This window comes from Chaetodon auriga, chromosome 19 (assembly GCF_051107435.1).
Source record: "Chaetodon auriga isolate fChaAug3 chromosome 19, fChaAug3.hap1, whole genome shotgun sequence".
Classification (NCBI taxonomy): domain Eukaryota; kingdom Metazoa; phylum Chordata; class Actinopteri; order Chaetodontiformes; family Chaetodontidae; genus Chaetodon; species Chaetodon auriga.
Window position 1 is genome coordinate 4,219,849 of NC_135092.1, and position 22,011 is coordinate 4,241,859.

Here is a 22,011-nt window from a genome sequence, read left to right on the forward strand (position 1 = left end):
AAACTGGAACCATGCCACTTGTGCTGAATGGCACAAGTGCACAATAAAAAGCCATTAACATCAGTACAACACAAAAATCAACACAATTTCTTTTACCTTTTTTAGCCTGCAAATGGACCGTTTTGAGTATACTTAAATATAATTGAGCTACTTTTCCAGTGTGAACACACTACGTACTCAGTCGGGACACAGATATGGAGTTGTCACACACAGGTTAACCACTAACATTACTGTAGAAATGGTTGCATTCCATTCAGTGCTGACAGGTCCAGGGGTCATACTGTGCATGCTGGCTCTCAGACTTCACTTCCTGACACATATAAGTGTAATAAGGTACATCATTGATGTTATTAGTAAAACCAGTGCTTTTCCTGCTCAGTCCAATAGAAATATCTGCTGTAAGAATGTCTCTCAGGCACAGACTTAATTTGATATTCACACAATTACCAAAAAAATCAACACACTTTTTTCATCACAGATCTACTTTCAATGAAAGATTATTGCTGTGCCGCCTTGAGATATTAAATGGTGTAATTTGTCACTCAGCATGATTATAGGCATCCACTGGAGACACTGCAACACTGTGTCTTATGACTGGGAAGATCAAGACTGATTTTTGTGTGTGTGGGTTCTGTCAGGCTTTACGACCAGTGGAATGCCAGCAGCCTGTCTTTCTGTCTGCTGTCTTTATGTGTCCATACAGCATCTGTCTGTCTTTTTTTGGTCAACGTATGTGAATGTATGTGTTAAATGATTACTAAGGAACATTAAGTTTACCATGTGTTGAATCCATTACCTTTATCATAAGCTGGAACTGCTTCACCACCTGTAACTTTACCTTAAATAAAGCTAACCCATTTATTTCATGATTGGGATAAAAGCAGCCCAGCACTGACTGTAGAGGTATGTCCATAATTCATCCACCAGTATGGATTACATAACGAAGTTCATGTAATTATTATCTTACCTTTAAGCCATGCTGCAAGCTGGCTCTGGATGGAAATGTCAGTCCACCACTTTGGTCCACTGTATCGCCATGTAAATGCCATTTTGCCTTTATTAGATAGGACACATGAAGATGGATAGTGGAGGGGGGGGGGGGGGGGCAGTGACGTTCAGGTGTACTGCAGGGTGTGTCAGTGCACCATGACATCACTGTTGAGTATGGTTAAAAATGCAAAAGAGCACACTTTTGGGCCACATTTGAATGCTTCAAACTGTGAAACACTGCTTTATTAGCACTGCTCCATGTTGACATTTGACATTTTGTTGATGCATCAGTTGACCCCTACCTCCTCCCTCTGTGTTTTGGACAGGCCAGAGATATACTTGTTTTTTTTTTAATCTGTCATTCATGTAGACTGAAACTGAATGCTATTTTAAGCGGCTCGCTGTCACCCTTTAGCAACAGGCATCATACCATACCCATACTGCCTCTACAGTTTGTGTATGTCTTGCATCTTGTGTAGGTCAAGTTAATTTCTGAGGACATGCAGAAAAAAAACAACAAACAATCCAAATGGACACAGGATACGCGTGGCAGCCATCATGCCCCCATGGCATAGTTAAGTATATCGCAAGTATATCTCCAGTCTCAGCTGGTCAACATGGTTGCACTTGCTAAACATTGTTGTGATTATATTAGAATGCTAAAGTTAGCATTTAGCCCAAAGCACAGCTGGTCATAAGTACTGTACAGCCACACAGAGCCATGACTCTGTCATGACTGCACACTTGTACTGTTATTGATTTTGATACTACAGCGTCCTAAAACATTTTGTCCTTCACGCATCTGTGAAATCATTAAACATCTTAGATAATAAAGATAATGTCATTTCATTTTCAAATGTTTTGCAAATCAGAATGAAAATCACAAATGATGCTTCGTTTGAGCTACATATGTGTACTTCAGATTAGGCCTTGATGTGATTTAATAAAGTTGGCTAATTTTCACCTATAACACGAAGAAAATAAGAACATATTAAAATCACATGTCAGATACATTTCAGTTTTAATATATGAAAACTTATGGCACAATATATTTAAACATCATAAAGCCTAGCATAGAGATAGGGTGCATGTATATTTCCAAAACTTATACCCTACAGTTTTAATATAGGTCAAAAACAGATATTGGATCTATATACATGCACATACAGGATACAATCTCTCCACAGAAACAGATTTCTGCTCTGACTTGAGCAGAAAACATGTATTTTTGTATGTTTGTTAAGATGTGAGTTGTGGTCTGCCTCAGCGGCGGGTATCCTCTCGCTCTGCGTCTCCCTGCCTCCATCAGGACGCAGAGCTCCGCCTTGGATGCTGCTGCTGCTGTTTATCTGATTACCGCGATACAAGAGCTGCGTCTCCCTTACAGCGACACTCCGGCTTAATTAATTAGACTACCGGAGAGGAGGAGAGAGACGCCCAGGATGCAGATGAGGAGAGGGAGCAGCATCCGTCGGTCGCCACCATCTTCTCCCTGCAGGACATCGCGTGTTGCCGCTTCATTTCACCGCCTTGAGGTTATGAAACCGACTGTAATCTAACTTTGCATGCCTGCAGGAAACCCTCCACGACCCCCTCCTCCCTCCTCTGCTCTCCTTTCTGCGATTCACGGACTGTCAATGCGTCACGCTCGTGCTTCCTACGCCTTTTCCTCCGCAGACGCGTCGCTACCTCCTTGCATCATATTTAGGTTATGAAACCGGCTACAAAAACGCGGCCTGCGCGCTCGTCACTCCTGCTCCACACATGGATTCGGTAGCCTTCATGGCCTCTGTTGAAAGCGTCCGTAAATCCGTGGTTTGCGCGTTCTCGTTCGCCTGTCAGGCCTTTAGCGTTTCTGCGTTCCTGTTCGCCGCCCATGCGTCACCGCTGCCGCACCGCCGAATCTGCTCGTGCCACTTACACAGAATTTGAAATTTGCGTGCAGCACGCATCGTTTTCACGTCTACGCCCTCGCTCTGCCGCGGATGCGTTGCGCCTGGGTGCTCGCTGTCTCCTGGTCCTGGCCCGTCAGTGAGCCTCTGGTCCGGGGGGGCTGGTGCCCGCAGCGAGGCAGGATGGTGCGGATAGCCAGCGCGCTGGGGCTCGTCATGTTCAGCGTGGCGCTGCTCATCCTGTCGCTCATCAGCTACGTGTCCATCAAGAAGGACTTCCTGCTCAGCACCCCCAGATACGGACCTAATGGAGGATCCAGGATTTCCATGTTCCACGCAGGGTTTCGGTGAGTCCAGGCCAGGCCGTGCTGTGCTAGGCTGACTGTTGGTTTGCATCAGATTGGCTGAGTTACAGGTTTTATTTTTAGATTATTTCAGGTGTATGCTGACAGGGTAGAAAACCCAGCTGAATGTCACCTAGAGTTGATGCAGTTTGTGTCTTCTGGCATTTCTTGATTGTTTATGTTCGGAATGAGTCTTAAATCCTCATCAGTGATCTTACTGATTTTATAGCTCTCTCAGTTGCACACCCATCATTTAGTTTGTGGCAGGATAAAGCAATCAAATCAGAAAAATAGATGCATTATGTCTCCTGAAGAATCTCAGGGAGGAGATGTGCTGGTCATGAAGGCCTCTCTGCTCTCTCAGGCCTGACAGCTCAAAGACTGTATTGCTGTGCTTTCATGCAGTATTTATCATTCTCTATAGCTTGGCTAATGTAATCACTGTAATCACTGTTTCTCAGACCATATTGTATGAAAACATTCTTCCAGTTATTTATACATTATACATCCAAAAATATGTGGACACCTCTATTTTCATTGCTTAGTGTGATTTTGGTACAGGCTGTCTTTCATGGTTAAAGGTCCCATCGTTCCAATAAAGAGGAATTCTAAAGCTACAATGTACAATGATATTTCCAACAAAAGCGTGCTTCTAACTTCATGTAACCCAGACTGATTGCCGATACTATATCATTCTGCAAAACTCCACGGTAATATCAATGTTTTTGAATGTACAAAAGGATATTATCTGTGAATAGCAACCGCTTTACGTTGTGGTTAAGGTTGGGGAAGAATCTTGTTTTTAAAAAGTGGACATTAACTTGTGAATTTTGACAGGATACAAGCTCCAGCACCTGCACAAAAGTTGTGTGCAGTACTCGCCGATCCACCATCTACCTTCACACTTACTGTGGGCTTTGGCCACACTCCTAGCTCTGACCTCAACCCCATCCAGCATCTTAGGGTTGAACTGGATCACCGACTGTGAGTCAGGCCTCATCGCCCAACATCAGTGTAGGACCTTGTCAATGCTGTTGTGGCTGAATAGGAGCAAATCCCTGCAGCCATGTGTCAAAATATTTGTGGAAAGCCTGAAAACCAGAAGAGTGGAGGTTCTGGAATCACATGGTCGTCAGTTGTGCATTTGTAATGTTCAAGTGTCCACATACTTTTGGCTATATTGTGTATCAAGTATAGAGGTGACTAGCATAACATCATAGACGTTAATTTTGATAACAGTACCCACTTTGCCTCAGATGCTCACAATCCACCAATCAGTTTAGATATTTAAAAACCACAAGGATTTAGAGAGCTGAAATCTCACAGAGCTCACAGTGAGGAGAAAACACACAGCGGCGTAAACAACATATTAGCAGACATGAAATAAAATGACCAGGTTTGGTTATCCATGAGCAAGTTATGAGATGTTGGACCAGTGATGACAGGTTCCTAAACCCTCTGCTCAGTGGAGAGGGACAAAATATATCCAGGCAACTAAACACTGATGTCCCTGTAGGAGAAATCATTGCAGCACATTACTCTGTAACCCTCTAACCAACACCTTTCTGTTGGAATGAAATGAGGCACAACATGTTCATTTATGAACTTTATAGGCGCTTGTGTATGTTTGAAATTTGGACAGTCAGGCTAGCTGTTTCCCCCTGCTTCCAGTCTTTATGCTAAGCTAGGCTAATTCCCTCGTTAATCCGCAAACATGTTTATTATACATTTTAAATATCAGAAATGTTCCACTACGACTACTACTACTATTACGGTGCTACTTTTAGCAGTAATACCACCACTACAAGTAGAAACTAAGCCACTGATCCAGTGAAGCTGTGGCTCAGGAGGTGAAGCGGTCATCCACTTATCAGGGCGCCAGTGGTTCGACCTGCAGTCTCCATGTCAAAGTATCCTTGGGTAAGATACTGAACTCCCGATGCTGTGCCATCAGTTTGTGAGTGTGCGTGTCAATGGCTGAATGCTGGCCTGTGTTGTAAAAGCACTTTGAGTGGTCAGTAGGACTAGAAAAGCACTATAAAAGTACAGGCCATTAAATACTATATTACCACATATAGGCCTTCTTGTACAGTAGTAATTGCTGTTTTCCCACCATGGCTACTTCTACCACTGCTTTTTCCACCATTATTACTACTAGTACTACTAATACTAGCATTTGTACTCTTCCTCCTCCTCCTCCTACTGTTACTATATGACTGGTGCTAGCAGTAACACACTGTAACTCCTATTATTACTGCTGCTGCAACCACATACTACTACTACCGATTTATATCAGCTATCATAGCTACTGCTACTATTTTATTGTTTTTCCACTAAGTTTACTTGACACTGTCGCTTCAGAGCGACAGATGATTAGTGACGACCTAATCATTTACGTAGTAAGTAGTAAGATTCTGTACTAAACTAAGAAACCTCATATCACCAACAGCTTCCTCTACCAGACATTATCTTAAATAGCATACAAAGCCTCTGATGCTTTCCTTATTGGAGAAAGAAGTACTTAATGTCACTGCTCTCTGCAAAGCTTATTCATTAATGTTTGAAAAATCTGATCAAAATGTTAGAATCAGTTCAGGTTTATATTTTCTGGTAGATAGCAAAAATCTTATTCATACATCTTATCTTAAATATACAGTATAATCAGGCAGACTATACCTCATCTCTCATGTCTCTCATGCTTATATTATGGAATTGCTTTTAATAAGCTTTGACCAATAAACTAGTCCAAATGTAGTACATGTGATGTCAGTGTGTTTGCGAATTCAATTTGAGTGTTTATCAGCCCGAAGGAAAACAGGGCATCTGTCACTTAATCCCACAGCTGTGGACTGGATCAGCTCATTAACTCAGCCCATCTACTATCATGTTAATTTTTTCTCTTTTATCGAGTCTATGGGCTAAAGACTAAAAACATATTTGTTTCAACTCACTGTTTGCTGTAAGGCTCATTAGCAGCAATACAGCTCTTGGTATTAAGAAGGGTGAGTGTAACAGTGTTGTTGTACTGATGTATTCTGCGTGGGACGCACTGCCGACCTGGTGCCTGACAGCTTCCTCGCTGAACCTCACCAGAAAAACGGCTGTATAGGTCATCTGCACATTGAGGAGGTGGATGGTTGGATCAAACAAAAAAAGGACTTTCACCCAGGAGACCATTATTCATGTCCTGTGTGGGAACGAAATGTGAATGTTTACTCATTTTAACTTACATAAAGTACATATGTACGTAACAGTAATGCTTTTAACCCAAACAACGATCTTTTCCTAAACCTAACAGAGTCGTTTTGGTGCCTCACCCCAAACTGTGACTGTTTCACAATGTTAAAAACGAGGCGACGAAGGACTCTCCAATGATCGGAGACGTCTTTTTGGGACCGCTCAGATATGTTGTTTTGTGAGTTATTGGCAATCGACCTGTTCAGGTATTTATATATGAGGATGAGTTGTGCTGAACTGCTGCAGCTCACACGTGAAAGACAGCAAAAAAACCCCACATCTGCTCTGTGGAAAAGCACATTATACTGCATTTATTAGGACTACAGGTGAACATGGAGCAGATGTTGAGTTACCATTAATGGCAAACACCATCAACAACATATTTAAACAGTAGCAGACCAGAAATCTCATGAAATCTACTTCTAAAACAGAGAAATAGATAATAAAAGCTTGTCTCTAATATAAGTTTCTAATATAAAAACATACCTAATTTTCTTTGCTGTCGAGGTAAATGAAGGCCCTGGGCAATACTTGAGAATTTATGGTGTACTTAATAAAGTCAATATGCATTACCGTCCCACAGTGCATTGCACAAAAGAAACAGGATCTACTCTAGCTGTAAACCATTGGAATAAAAGTGTGTATTGTGGTTCAACAGCTCCAAGAAGATCTCTGAAGCAAGTATTAAGAATAAAGCCTAAAGAAGTATGAAAAGTATCATTGGAAGTTAAATTGGCAGTGAGTTGAAAGTAGGAGGGGCTGCTGGTGTTTCCCCCAATGTTATGGGACTCACCCAGCAGCAATCAGGTAAAACTACAAAATTCATGAGCCTCAGCCACCATTGCCATGGAGGAGAGCTCAGTCAGAGGTGTGAATCAGAATGGAAGCACATTCTGAATACTTTGCCGCTGCAGTTGAGCAAAACAGGTTAACGAGGATGTTTCTTGCCAAACGTTGGAAACGTGATCGTAGTGAACTTTTCCTCAGATATTTTTATTTCAATCTTTTGTTTCCAGGAGAGTTTCATGCCAATCCTGTCAGCCCCCATAGTTTGCATGTATTCTAACTGCAAAACAAGCACACTATGAAAATGAGAATTGGGACAAAAGCTGCACACATTGTGTGTTGATGACATGTTCACATTTTACCATCTATTCATTCATCTTAAGATCGAAATTAAAAACCTCAAGAAACATGGAAAACCTTGCAACTTTATAGGAGGTTAATGAAAGAAACCACCTCCAGAACTAGTTTAGATGGTCAGAGCCACTGTGTGTGTGTGTGAGTGTGTGTGTGTGTGTGTGTGTGTGTGTGTGTGTGTGTGTGTGGTGTGTGTGTTTACTCCTGGGTTTAATGCATTTTTGCTTCATTTGATTCCAGTGCAAACAGGATGTGTGTTGATCTCAGGAAAGCTGTCTGCTATATTTTTTAACGTGTTTCAGTGGGGTCACTGCAGCACAACTCCATGGAAAATCATTCTGTAAATCTTTGTTGTGTGACATGTTCGGTCAGGTCCAGAGTGTGATGCTAAAACAGCGTCGTTTGATGAAGGTTCTGGAGGCCAGCGAGCCGTCCTTGACTCTGATTTATAGTATGAGAGCCGCATTCATTTTCCTCCCGCCTGTAATCGTTTTCCTCTCTGCTCGCCGTCATTTCAGGCCAAGGTTATGCTCAGAGTGAGTTAGGTGTGAAGGAGAGCGGCATTTCGAAGAGAAAACGCTCTGCTAGTGGACAGATGTATATTTCCTGCTGTGTTGGTGTGGAGTGAGAGTTTATCATCAGGAACATGGTGATTTGGAGTGTAATGTTGTTACTTTGGTTCATCCAGAGGGGAACATGAATGTCATTCATGTTCAGGGCAGTTTGTTTTTGTATTATACAAAGACCCACAAGTGGTTAGGAAACTAACTCTCTACTATAACACTACGTTTTATTAAGTTAATGTGGCTGAAAATCTGGTTTTACTTGTTTACTTTCACATTTTATTTTAAACACATTCACTTTTCCAGTGTTGTTGTTCTTTTACTGTACCCACTTGTTGAAATGGTTCTTTCCTTATTTTGCCAGCACATATTACACCACAATCCTGAGCTTTTTATTGTTACAACAACAATAATAATAATATAGAGTAAGTATTTAAAATGCACTATACCTCTGAATGCCAGGTCTACCAAGAGTATAATTTAGATATTCCTTTCTGTCACTTAAATGTCTTTTTAAAGTCATGGTGATGATCAAGATAAGAATGAGTGTATTTTTTTCGTTTTTGTGTCACATTCCTCCTGCAGCGAGAGGCCGCCTCGCAAACCTGACCTGAGGTGAATACAGAGTGGTGACGTTTCAATTAAAAACACAAGGATGTGCTCTGTCTTTCCTTTTCCTCATATTAATATATTTAATTTTTCTATGGGAGTTTGATATTTAACTATTTTTCCCTATCTATCTATCTATCTATCTATCTATCTATCTATCTATCTATCTATCTATCTATCTGAGCAACAAACTAAACAGCTTATTTCTTACTGTTGATCATTTGAAGTGCGAGAGTCTTTGTTAGACATTTGTAGCTGCAGAAACTTTGGTCTTTCTTGGAAAAGCATCAGTAGCTTCTGCTTCAGCTGTTTTTGGCCGAGCTGAAACCTGCAGCCATCCAACTGTTTGCGCCACAAACAAGACACAAAACAGCGAGTCTATGACCCTGAATGTTCCCTGAAGCCTTTTGGATGGTGTGGTGTTGGATTTGAAACAGCATGAAATCAGCAGTGTAGAGAAATACACTAATTGTAAAACAACATTTTCAAATTCTATTCCCAGATTACTCATTTTAAAGGTGCATGCAATTCTGAAATCTGGAATTATTCAAATGAGCAGCAAAGAAGTCTTGATACAAAGTGAGATCCTGTCTCAACTGCAGTATTTCTACAGTACTCTTCTGGACAAATTCTAATTAGTAACTATTTCATGCTGATCCTGATTCAGCACTGCACCTCGCTGGCTGAGCCTAACTGTCTGCAAAGATGGCGGACGCTGCAACTACAAAATAAAGCTGCTGGAGGTCTGACTGCCATCAGATCCAGGTCAAACAGTATTTCCACATTTACTCATTGAGGTTTGTTTTAGACTGGCCGATCATCACAGAGGTGGAGTTTGCTGTGCAGGACAGAATAGTATAAGTTAAATAATGTTTGAATGATCACATAAGCTTTTGGTGATGGGATTCGCCAGAATCCCAGGGATCAGCGCTCTGACACTCTCTGAACTGTCTTGATGCAGTAAACTCCACCATCCTCGTTCTTCATGCAAGATGAACCAAACTTAGATTTTACTTGCAAATACTGTTTGACCAGTTGTGTCTGCCATAGCAGAGTCTCGACCTGAAACCTTGACATTATGATGTATAAGGCAGAAGATAAGTGTTAAAGAAGCAAGTTCTCTGTGTAAACCGACTTTCCAAGATTGTGGGAAATCCTCTTTATCTGTATTTCTCCGGGTCAGATGGGAAGATCGGTTTCATCTTTGTGTGTCTGGTACAAAGAGAGATCTAGAACACGTTTAGTCTATCTTACCACAAGATCTGAAACAGATAAAAACTGCCAACCTAATTCCATCCAGAGAGAAAAAGACAGACATACTGGCAATGCCAAAGCTGTCTGAATTTTATGGTGTATCTTGTTAGATAACGAGCAAATTTCACACTTTTCTCTGCAGAGTTCTAGATAGTCTTGACCCTGAATGGACGTCACACAGAACCCAGACATTTCAGACACTCAGGAGTTTCCAAAAGACACTGTGAGAAATAAAGATGAAAATACAGTCTCACCATGTTTTGGTAATCTTCTTAGTAACTTCTAAGGTGCTACTTTACATCAGGAAGATGTAAAGCAACAATACAAATTACCTGGAATAAAATCTCTTCCATTAATGCTCATGCAAAGCAGCACCCCTGTTCAGGGTGAGGGAGAGGTCATTGGCCATCTTTGATTTTATATGCTTTAAAATGACTGTAATAGAATTCCACTACTTTATCTACCTTTAAACTAAGATTTCCTACCATCCAACGAGTTTTATTTATTTATTTATTTTTTATCTTTTAATGGAATTAGGCTGGTAGTTTCCTCTGCTTCCCCTTTTTGTGCTGAGCTAGGTTAAACACATCCTGGCCCTCATTCTGTACCAGATGCACAGGGCTGTTGTGGCCTGAGAACGAAGTCATTCTACAAAGGGACAGCACCGTGGACAAGAAAAACTCAGATACATTAAAAATGTCAAGGTTTCCCTGCAAAGATCAGGAATAAAGAAAGCTTACAAAGTAGCCGAAATAAGTACATGGATAAACTCCAGGTTTTGCTATTTGAAGAGGCTTCTTGCACTGCAAAAAAAAAAAAGTGTTCATCTTATCAAGTACGTTGACCTCGTGTTCAGTCTTAAAATGGGATCAAATTTACCATCAAGGTGACGTCAATCAGCTTCTCATGCAGTTTAAATTTCTTGACATTGAGGAATCATTATAAAACTGCCTTGAAAGTGAAAGAAGTACATGAAAGCAAATTTGCTTAAAGGATGAGTATATTTCAGTCCACATTCAAAGTGTCAAATTCACTCTGAATAACTTGCTAAGATGGACAGAATTTCTGCAACAGTTTGGCCTTACTGCTCATTAATGCACTGGGTTGATTTTATTCTAGATAGATGAGTTGGAAAGAGGTTGAATGTCTGTGTTTACACTGAGCTGATAGTGTAAATGAAACTGAATCTGTTTTTCACTGCAGCTGCTTCCCTAAAGGAACAAAACCTTCTATATTTGCTGAATGACTCCTCAAACACTTGCACATTTCAGTCAGCTTCTTTTGGAGGCACTTTGGCTTGGAGGGCAATCATTCATTTTCTGCAGAGCCCAGCTGAAGCTCCTAAAAGGACAATTGTGATTTATGACATCTTGGGCTCACATTTTTGAAGACATCAAGAAACACTTGCAGTCAGATGATGTCAAGTTTAACGTGCAAGATATTTAAACAAGACCAAGCAATTAGTTATTAAGTCTTCTATTTCTGTTGCTTCTTGCAAATCAGAAAAGCATTTTCATATGATGGAATAAATAAATGAATGAACTCAATACACTTCTGTTTTTGTTAAGAAACATGAAAAACAAAATATCATCATCAAATATCATCATTGCTGCTTCCCCAAGGCACAACAAGAACATAGAGCACCAAAAGGTGTGTAATTTCTTGATTTGGCATTGAGTTTTCTTTTGCAAAATGTAATTTTCTGCATTTTTCCATCACAATTAGAGTTTGGACCTGATGTGCAACAGCTTTTACCTCCAAGTAAAGCGGTTTCAGTATATTATAAATTGGGTTGTTTACAAGCTGTCTGACTGTATGGGTTTCTTAGCCTGCCAGACAAATTATCCTTTAATGGGTTTCAGTACAAGCAAATGAGGATGTTTTGTCTGCAAACCTTGTTTTAAAAGAGCTGAAATGCTCCTCAAAACATCTGGAAGTGTAAGTGGATGAAGCAGCTAACACAGGAAGGCAGGGTTAACCTCCATGTTTCTATCTCCTCCTCGTCTGTGTAGCTCCCAGCTGGCGATGAAGTATCTGGATCCAGCTTTCACTCCCCTGACCAATGCGCTCAGCGAGGACCTGCAGAACTCCTCGAAATGGAGCTACAACAGCACTGCTTTTATACAGCTTAAGTAGGTTACACACACACACACACACACACACACACACACACACACACACACACACACACCGCACAGTCGCTCTCCTTCTGTGGACTTTTTTGATAGTCCTGAAAGCTCAATGTGCTTGTGTGTGGAGCAGTGGTGAAATGCTTACATTTTTTGTAGAAGAAGCAGCGATAGCTTTCGTGCAACCAGAGAGCTGACCACATGCAGATATAGTGATCATCAGTTTAGTGAAAGCATCAGTAAATGAAATGCTTTACTTTGATAGTGATGCATTTTCATATTACAAAATGTGGTTTAATCGGGTTTGTAGGGGCCAAAGGGTGAAGAAACAAAGCAGCAACAACCCCAGAGAACAAGTGCATCAATGTCAGCAGTCAGCTTCTGCATTATCCATAAACATTAATCTGCATACTAAGCATGATTAATGCAGATTGAGAATTATATACATTACATCTGACTCACTGTCATCATAATCATTGTCTCTGATTAGACTGAAGAACAGATTTTAAATGCGGGACTGGTATTAAATGGTTTTATTGTGTCTATAGCTCATCAGATCTTTTAAGTACCGGGGTTAAACCCATCATTGTTAAGTTTTAGGTAAATACTCAGGAGAAAAATATAGACCTCAGACCCTGAGAAAATGTAGAAGTTTAACCTAGAGTAATTTATTATAAGGTTAGTTGGGCCAGATGGATTGTGTATTGTGAATCTCAGAAGGAACACTGGAGACTGACAAGGGTCAGGACATAGCAGGCAAACCAGGAAGGCAGGAGATAATGGCCCTGAAGCTCAGGTAAAACAGGGTTAGCTAGGTTCACAAACAGCACGAGGACAGCAAGAATTATACAGAACTAGGAGAGCTGACTGAAAGTAGTACCACTATGACACACAGAACAATCTGGCAAATTTGAGTGAGGGACCGGCGTTTAGATACTGCAGGCTGCAGGTGTAGTTGATGAGTGGAGTGACCGAAGGTGTGCTGATGAGTAGTTCAGACAGAGAGATAAACAGGACTCACTTGAGAGGTGAAAACAGTAGAAACACTAGGGGTGAAGGAGCGATCTTGCAGTCATGGGCTTTTTTCCTTAAATCCAGTGTTATTACAATTACATTTCCTTGTCACTGTGCCAACTGTCTCATTCAGAGTTGTGACTGCACCACACAATGAGCAGAGCTGTAAAATCAGCTTAAATTCCTTGATGAGAAATGCTGCATTACAAATGACAACAAAACATAGTTTCAGCAGCAGCTGAAGTGATGAAATGTTTAGTCAACCTCCTGGATACCCCTCCTTGCCTGGTGGTATGCCACAGGGCATACCACCAGCACTCTGGGACAGCTTAGTGATGATGGGGTTGCACACCTTTTCCATCTCCTTCTGTTGATGCTCATACTCATCCTTCTCAGCAGTCTGGTTCTTGTCCAACCAACTGATGACCTCATTGCTCTTGTCCAAAATCTTCTGCTTGTTGTCATCACTGATCTTTTTATTTTTACAATTTTGGTGAACTGTGCCTTTAACTTTGCAATATATTTACTTAAAATGGCTTCTAATCTAAACAAGCATCTGTAATATGGAAATGAAGGCACTGTTATTAAGTTTTCAGATGTTAAACTGTCCAGTGTTTCCGTGTAGGTTCCCCTAAAATGTTTTCTTATTTTTGACATCCCACAAACTGCAGGCAGTGGACATATTAACAACATTTTGAGTATACCCATGGTTTTCATATACTGGGTTGCTTTATTTTGGAAGATTCATGGTTTTCTCTGCCTGGGATAATCTACATTTAATCCAACACCATTTCACTGAGTAGGTATTGCTCTTACTGTGTCCAGCCCCTGTAGATTTCCATGTGTTCACGGGTGTAAAAATGTCTTTTTTGTCTTGCAGAAAAGAAATCTCTCAGTACATTGACATCCCTCACAACTTCACACTGACGCGAGGCTCAGTCCGCATTGGACAGCTGATGCACTATGACTACTCCAGCCACAAGTACGTCTTCTCCATTGGTGAGAACTTCCGCTCGCTCCTCCCTGAGACCTCACCGATCCTCAACAAACACTACAATGTCTGTGCAGTGGTTGGCAACAGCGGCATCCTCACCGGCTCGCGCTGCGGTGCTCAGATTGAGAAGTTTGACTACGTCTTCCGTTGCAACTTCGCACCTACAGAGATCTTTAAGAAGGACGTCGGGCGACGGACCAACATGACAACCTTTAATCCAAGTATACTGGAGAAATACTACAACAATTTACTGACTGTGCAGGACAGGAACAACTTCTTCCTGAGTTTGAAGAAGCTGGACGGCGCCATCCTCTGGATCCCGGCATTTTTCTTCCACACATCAGCCACAGTGACGAGGACACTGGTCGATTTCTTTGTAGAACATCGAGGTCAGCTGAAGGTCCAGTTGGCCTGGCCTGGAAACATCATGCAGTATATCAACAAGTAAGATGTCACTGTAACACTGCTATACATTACAACAAAGACCCCATCTCCACCTGATATTAACCTGTGATCTGCCTCTGGATACGATATCTGGATAATGACATCTTTGCATTTACATTAGCTATTAGCGTTGTCGTTATCTTTGTCCCAGCGCTGTGATCAGATCTCAGTATATGTATTTGATAGGTGGAACTGCCAGACTTGTCAAATCACATGGTGTGTCCCAAGCCAGAGGGCAATGCTGGTGTATGAGTTCTACTTAATGTTCCTTTCCTAAAAGAAGGCTTGTCTCTAGCTTTTCACCTGGCTTCCTTGAGATGGCAGGGAGAAATAGAGTTAGGTGATGTTTCAACTCAGTTCCGATTGCAATGCATTCCGCATGCGTTAACACCGGAATTGACATACGTTTTTCATGATCCAGATACCAGATATAGATTGCATTTTTTAAATTACTGACAAATCCCATGAAATGATTTAAAATTAAAAAAAGGCTCAGTGGGGTGCCATGGTAGCTCGTCTAGTAGAGCCTGTAGCGTCCTCTCTAACCTTCCGTTCCTCTCTCTCCAGCTGTCAAAAGCAGAAATGACCAAAAAAAATGATCTAAAACAAAAGGCTGAGTAATTTCCTAAAATAACTGGAAAACATCACGTAAACAAGAGGAAATGCAATTGTTGAGGACTTTTTTAAGCGGTAGATTAATACACATTTGGTGTTCCAGCAGGAGGACTGTAAATATGAGAATGGGTCAAAATGAACAGTGTGTGTGTTCATAGTAACAAAGGAAGAAGTTAACCACTACAACAATGTGCCTTATTGATATTTTTTAAGTGCTTTTTGACAGTAATGGGCTTCTTTGATCCTAAACATTGTGTTTAATTACTACTTGGTGGTTTTTGATAAATCTGTTTTTGAATGTAATAGCTGTTTGAATTATGTGTCACTGGCAAGAGTTTTTCCAGGCCCAGAAGTGCTGCGTAGGGCATATGGAAGTATTCAGGGTAGACAGTAGACAGCGACTACATTTACATGCACATTAATGTCCCACTGTTATTCCAAATTTTATACGTAAGGATGGGCAACACTGCCTCCTAAAGCAGGACACACGTTGCAGGACCGGTCAGTCCATGTGTTTCTCTGCCTATCTTTATGTCCGTCTGTGCTTAAAATGTGTAGCCTGTGTAGTTCTGTCCTATTTGTAGTAGTTTGTGGAAACCAAGGTGTGGTAGTATTGTATTGAGCTTTGCTCTATATGGCAAAGAGGAGATTTAGACTCCAAAGCCAGATTATAAGGAAACAGCTATTTAGTGAACGGTATGGCACAGAGCTGTAACTGTGTGTGTGTGGAGAGGGATTTAGGTCCGGTGCTTAGTGTTGTAGCAGCAGAATAAGCTGTTCGTACAGTAGCCTAATCTTCACCAATCCCATTAAAACTACCTGCTCTGGAAGAATTACCACGTTTAAGCAGCTCAGACAGCTTTCAGCACTTCAAGGACTCTTGGAAATGCTTTTGTTGAGGCTGGGTTGGAGAGTTACGCCTCTGTGAAGCTCCAGAACAGGACTGCCTCACGAAAGCACCGGTAGTGGTCAGATTAGGTGTTTTTTTTTGTTGTTGTTGTTTTTGTTTTGTCAATTCAATCATCTGAAGTCAATCATTTCAGTAACAGTTCATTTTGAATGGAGTCTAATTCATACATTGTTTTTCTTGTTTGGCAAAAATTAGAATTACCTGCTGACATGGTAAATTTGGCAAAATGAAGATTTCTACAGCACTAATTTCATCAGTGCAGCTACAGTAATAAGTTATACTCACCACTCTGCTACCCTCAGTGTTTGTTCTCAGAAATCCCATTTTCATTCACTGATGAATTCTGATTGCTGTCATTTTTTCTATTGCTATTAAGGTAGCAGTGACACTGAATTTTTCCTACAGGTGATTTGCCTTAAGAGCCTAGTAGTTATGTACATATTAAGGTCGTTGCAGGAAGACTTGTCTTTTAACATGTAGACAGGAAGTGTTGACTTTCACTGACCGTAGCTTGACAGTGATCAAAAATGACTAAGCAGTAGCAATCTGAGTCGATTGAGAATGTAAAAGCCTTTAAATAGATTGGTTTTTGACAACCCATCAACACAAAATACAAAACCATGACCCGATAAAAAACAAGAAATGAAGTAATTTAAATCCTTAATCATTAACATAAGAGCTGACTGAGCAGCAGAGTAAACATTTAAGAGCTTCACTTTGGTCTATTCATGATTGAATTCAAGTATTTTACCCTTTTGAGTGACTTATGCTCGACACATGTTGAAAAATGTAAGGCTTTCTTAATATATAATCGTTCTCCTCACTTATACTCAACAGTTACTGGAAAACCAAACAGCTGTCGCCAAAGCGCCTGAGCACTGGCATCCTGATGTACACGTTGGCGTCCTCCATGTGCGACCAGATCCACCTGTACGGCTTCTGGCCCTTTGGCTGGGACCCTAATACAGGTAAGGAGCTGCCATACCACTACTACGATAAGAAGGGCACCAAGTTCACCACCAAGTGGCAGGAATCCCATCAGCTGCCCGCCGAGTTCAAACTCCTCTACAAGATGCATATGGAGGGACTGCTGAAGCTCAGCCTCTCCCACTGTGCTTAGCCCAAAAACTGTGGCAGGTACAGCAGTTGTTCAGACTCCTCTCCAACACTTCCACAGGCCAGAGCTGTCAAGATGAAGAAGCAGACAAGGGAAGGATTCATGCGGTTTGGCCGAAAGCTAAATCTTGGCTCTTAGGCCGAGTTGCTGCAATGGGTTCCTAACCTGTTTTAATCCAAGATCCCGAAGCAAAATCCAATGACCCTTTGTTCAAGATGAACAATAGCTCAAGACACGAGGAGGCTATTCATTTCTTTTTGAATTTAAAGAAGATAAGGACTGCAGATAGCTTTGTGGGAAAGGTGGACTTTTAGGCAGCGTTGCACTTCAGCATAATATCGCAACCTTGAATTGCTTAATGGTGTTTTTATCACTCATTACTCTCAGCACTACAACTACAAATCTGCAGACTGACTTTAAAACCAAGGCTTTGTTCAAACCAACATCAGCACTGCATTAAAAACAGTAGATCCAGTTTCCAGGCGCAGTTTGGGTCTAGACGCAAGGGGCCACGGAAGAAAAAGCTGAACCTGGCTCAGTGTTTTTGCTGTAATTCAATGCGATTTCATCCAGTATATGTGCTAGTGCACATACTCATAGATTCAATGGTAGAGAAAATAATTGTCACTGATAACTTTCCAGAGCTCATATTATTCTAAACCGCTGTGCAGTTTTTGGACATCTGATAAGCCTTCAAACTCATGGAACTGTTACTCAAACTGGACTTCCTGGATTGTACTTCTTTGCTTCACTTGTACCTAAAGCAACATGCTACCACCAACACAAGCCCTTGCATTGTTTTAAAGCAGTCTGAAGCCCTGTAAGACAGCAATGTGTATTCATAGTTTGACTATAGTCGCAGAGTTACCTAAACAGTTCTTATGCTGGGATCAGACATTACACACACATTAAATCCTGACCAATCATAGCTTGTTGTCTCACAACTTAGATGATGCACATACGGTAGGTGATCAGTTAGGAGGTTCCAACATCAGTGTTCCACCTCATAGCATAATGACAACGTTATGCCTCTTCCACTTCCCCATTTTGGTAACCATTAGATGAAATAAGGCAAAGAACTAGCAGCTGTTGTGCCCTACATTCATTTTAATTCCCAACCTGCCACATTTGAAGGGTCGGGTCATTATTGGGCTGATTTCATATAGTCTGTAGAATTACACATACTGATCAGTAATGTGAACAGGACGTGCAGTTACGGTGGCCACTTACAAATAAATCTAAATGTTGTCAGTGGCTCCAGTCAAAAACAGAAACGTGTCACATGGGTCTGACAACTTCACTGCTGGATGCCAGAAAATTTAGATCTGCCAGGAACGGTCTTGTAGCACAATGATTGTTAAACAGGACAGCAAGTCCCCCAGTCCTACATTTGACAGTGATAACTTCATTTTAAATTTAGGAACGCAGCATCAGCTCTTATACAACTTACAGTGATTTACAACTATATAATAAATTACAATGAATGCAAAATTAAGATAATAAGTGCAAAAATATGAATTTGTTACCCGGGCTTCCTGTTTAGATATCCACCGGACATACAGCAACATTATCATAATTTGAGTTGTGTTTGTGAATACAAGTCAAATATTCACTCTTTTTTTTAGCTTCAGTTTGGTCTCCACCAACTCCTGAGAAACATATCTGGCCCATTAGCTGCTAAACGTTCCACATTCTTCACCAGCAAATCACTAACTCTGTCCATCTGCCATATGATGCTGGGAGAAAGTGTTCATCGGGTTTATTAGAGCTTGAAACACTTAACCACAGCAACAACTCGCACATCCTTAAAGACAGAAGAGCCAGGTTGTCTGTCCAGGAGACATCTTTAACAGAGAAGCACAGAGAGAGACGCTGGATTCAACACCATAGATGTCAAAAGAGTGGATGAAGATGAGGCTGTTTGCTGACTTTGTAAAATGCAACTGTACATACAGTAACATTACCATGACAGCAAATCTGAGGAGCCGCTGTTAGCCTGTCACTCAGTATGACAGCGTAGGCACAACAAGCGAACGCCAGTTGTACAGTGTACTTTAGGATTAGGCTATGTGGCTTGTGTTCAGATATATTTGAACAAATCACATGTTAACGTTGACATGTTGACAGCCCCACACAGCCCACACTATGCAACTCATCAGGAGGATTCACTTTTAGCCACTTTCAGCTTTCTATATTTTCATTCTATGTGGTCATTTCTTCTCTTCTCCTCTTCTTCTTCTTCTTCTTCTTCTTCTTCTTCTTCTTCTTCTTCTTCTTCTTCACAGTGTTGTGCATTGCCACTTAAGCCAGCCTTTGAGTCACATGGCTCCATTTACACACAGTTATTTTTTATACTTGCTTCTGAAAAAATAAGAGTTTGAAAAGATCCTAAAGTGCTGGGAGGAGGCAGGTGCAATCGTAAATTGATTGTAACTGGAAAATATACTGAGTGGGCACAAATCCTAAAATGTGAAAAATCTTTTCCCTGATTTAAAATTGTGTCATTGTAAACCTTAAATTGCTCTATATGATTACATAATCAACTACAAGTGCCAAGGATAAAGAGTGCAGATTGTTGCTGCAGGGTTATGAATCTACGAAGAGGCGGCTGTGGTCCTCTGTGCAACTGTTGGATGCTCTGTACCCCATCCGGCCCGACCTACACACTCTTACTTTTTGCCCTGCTACATAAACGGCACACTACTTCCTGCATTGGTACTGAATGCTGCCATTGGCTTTAAACTGTGCTCTGGAAATTTGTTTAATGTGAACAGAATTCCTGGGCGGGAGTTTAAAACCACAGTCTGCAGCTGATTGTAAGTCAAAGGGACCATGGATGACTCCAATCACAAACAGTGACCTTGAAGCATAAAAAGTGGGCACACATCAAATGTTTTCTCCTTACTGAAGCGCACTGCTTTTGTGTTGAAGGGAGGAAATAAGCATACCATGAAAGAATGTGAGTATTAGACGTTTCTTCTGTTAGGGAAGAAAAGATCGTGAACTGGAGTTCCAAATTCACACTTTCTTGGCCTGTTCATGTGATTCAATATGGAATTCAAAGAGGAACTTCAGATAATTCAAACAAAAAAGCCACATATTCTCACTAAATTGAGGTCACGGGTTTGATCAGGTTTTCTTTAAAGTAAATGAATTTAATGGCAAAACACACCCTGGTTGAGTCCACAGTCTTTGTAAGTTTGGTGAGAGAAATTTTGGCCTCTGGCTTTTCATAGCGTCATTCTGTTGTGTACATTTGTAAACTCAGGTTTTTTGTGAATGGTACAGTTGTACAAACTACATTTATGGTTGCTTCTGTCTGTGTTCGTGTGTTCTGTGGTATGTTAATGTTTTTCAAGTCCATTGAGTTTTTGTCATTTGTAGTTAATCACTGATTTGATTTGCCGTGATCTTTGTTTTTTTTTTACATGGGAACTAATCCATATATCTGTTGCTCCATACTTTCCATCATATCCTGCAAAGTCCAGATTGTTCCACATGTCAGGGTCTGTTACTTGCATCTGGGAATTGTCCTAAAGTAACACAAATATACAGTGTAAACATTACAGAGGTAAGTGGTGTGGTAGTTAGACAGTTCTTCAAGGAGGGATAGTTAAGGACAGTCTGTCAAGCCTGCAGGACACCCAGCCATGTAAAAAAAAAAAAAGTGAATTTCTTACATGTGAAACACCATTTACATGTGATAAAATCACATAGACGTGTGGTTTTTAGGCATATCAAATGTGAACTATCATATTTGCCGTGCTTTTTTTTTTGCAGGGGAGTGCTCTTCTTTTCATTGTTTTGTGTGTGTGTGCGTATGTGTCATATTTGTATTGACGAGACAACAAAAGTGTGACAAGCTGGGACTATTTTTTTAATGCGCAGCTGGATTTTAGCTGTCTCCTACAGCTTCATTCCAACATGAGATATCTCTGACGGGACATTTTCAGGACTTTGACAAAAAGATTGTTGGCATGAGGGTTGAACTCACTATTTAAGAATAGTAGTAATGATGTTACTTTTTGACTTGAGCACATTATGAACTTGTTACAGTCAATAGGATGTAATTTTATCTCATTTCTGTCTTCTTTCTTCTCCTTATATTTTTGTTATAAACTATATCATAGATATAAGTTTCAGGTAAAGTTTTCCAGAATGTATTTTTTGCATTTTGAATGATGCTGGCTTCATCCATATCGATATGTCTTTAGAGATGCCTCTATGAAGAGTAATATTTACTAAAACCACATTTAAATATCACACACGATATGCTGTAGAATAACAAACATGTTTTATTCATCCAATACTTGAAAGAAAATGTATCTAGTCTGTATTTATTTAATAATTTAGTCAATAAATGAATGAAATTATCAATTTGACCAAGTGAATCCTGTCTTGTTTTGATTGGATGTTAAGTGATTGTATCTGTTGACTGTTGTTTGTAACATTACTTTAGTCACTTGGATGTTTGAGGTTTCTTCTGTTCAGTTTTCTGTCTAAATTCTTGCGGGGGTTCTTGTTTGATATTTTGTCCCAGTAGTGATGGGAAGTGCAACAAACACTGACATGCACATATTGACGCCCATAGCACACACTGCACTCATTGTACAAACAAAAGAAATGGCCACAGTGCGCCAATATTGGGAAACACATCATTGTAATATCCAGAGGAGGTGATCTGAGCCACGGTGGTGCCGCTGTGGGTCCGTACACGGCCTGTCAGGATCTGTCACTTTGAACCAAAATCAGTAAATTG

General features: G+C 40.7%; 1 protein-coding gene across 2 annotated transcripts; it reads left to right on the plus strand.

Moving 5' to 3' along the window:
- Positions 1–1,204: 1,204 nt before the first annotated feature.
- On the plus strand, positions 1,205–21,634 carry st8sia3 (ST8 alpha-N-acetyl-neuraminide alpha-2,8-sialyltransferase 3). 2 transcript variants are annotated; one of them, XM_076757872.1, is made up of 5 exons: positions 1,205–3,229; positions 8,752–8,781; positions 12,042–12,161; positions 14,053–14,610; positions 16,973–21,634. In XM_076757872.1, the coding sequence occupies exons 1-5, from the start codon at positions 2,976–2,978 to the stop codon at positions 17,253–17,255; spliced, it is 1,245 nt and encodes a 414-aa protein (XP_076613987.1). In that variant the 5' UTR covers positions 1,205–2,975; the 3' UTR covers positions 17,256–21,634. The 2 variants fall into 2 exon arrangements, with proteins under 2 accessions (XP_076613987.1, XP_076613988.1); XM_076757873.1 differs by lacking the exon at positions 8,752–8,781.
- The last annotated feature ends 377 nt before the right edge of the window (positions 21,635–22,011 follow it).

Bases quoted from the DNA above. Each gene is read 5' to 3' on its own strand.
- st8sia3 (XM_076757872.1), top strand. From the start codon at position 2,976: ATGCGTTGCGCCTGGGTGCTCGCTGTCTCCTGGTCCTGGCCCGTCAGT. The intron at 8,782-12,041 runs GTGAATACAGAG...TCGTCTGTGTAG, and splicing joins CCTCGCAAACCTGACCTGAG to CTCCCAGCTGGCGATGAAGT. The intron at 12,162-14,052 runs GTAGGTTACACA...TTTGTCTTGCAG, and splicing joins ACTGCTTTTATACAGCTTAA to AAAAGAAATCTCTCAGTACA.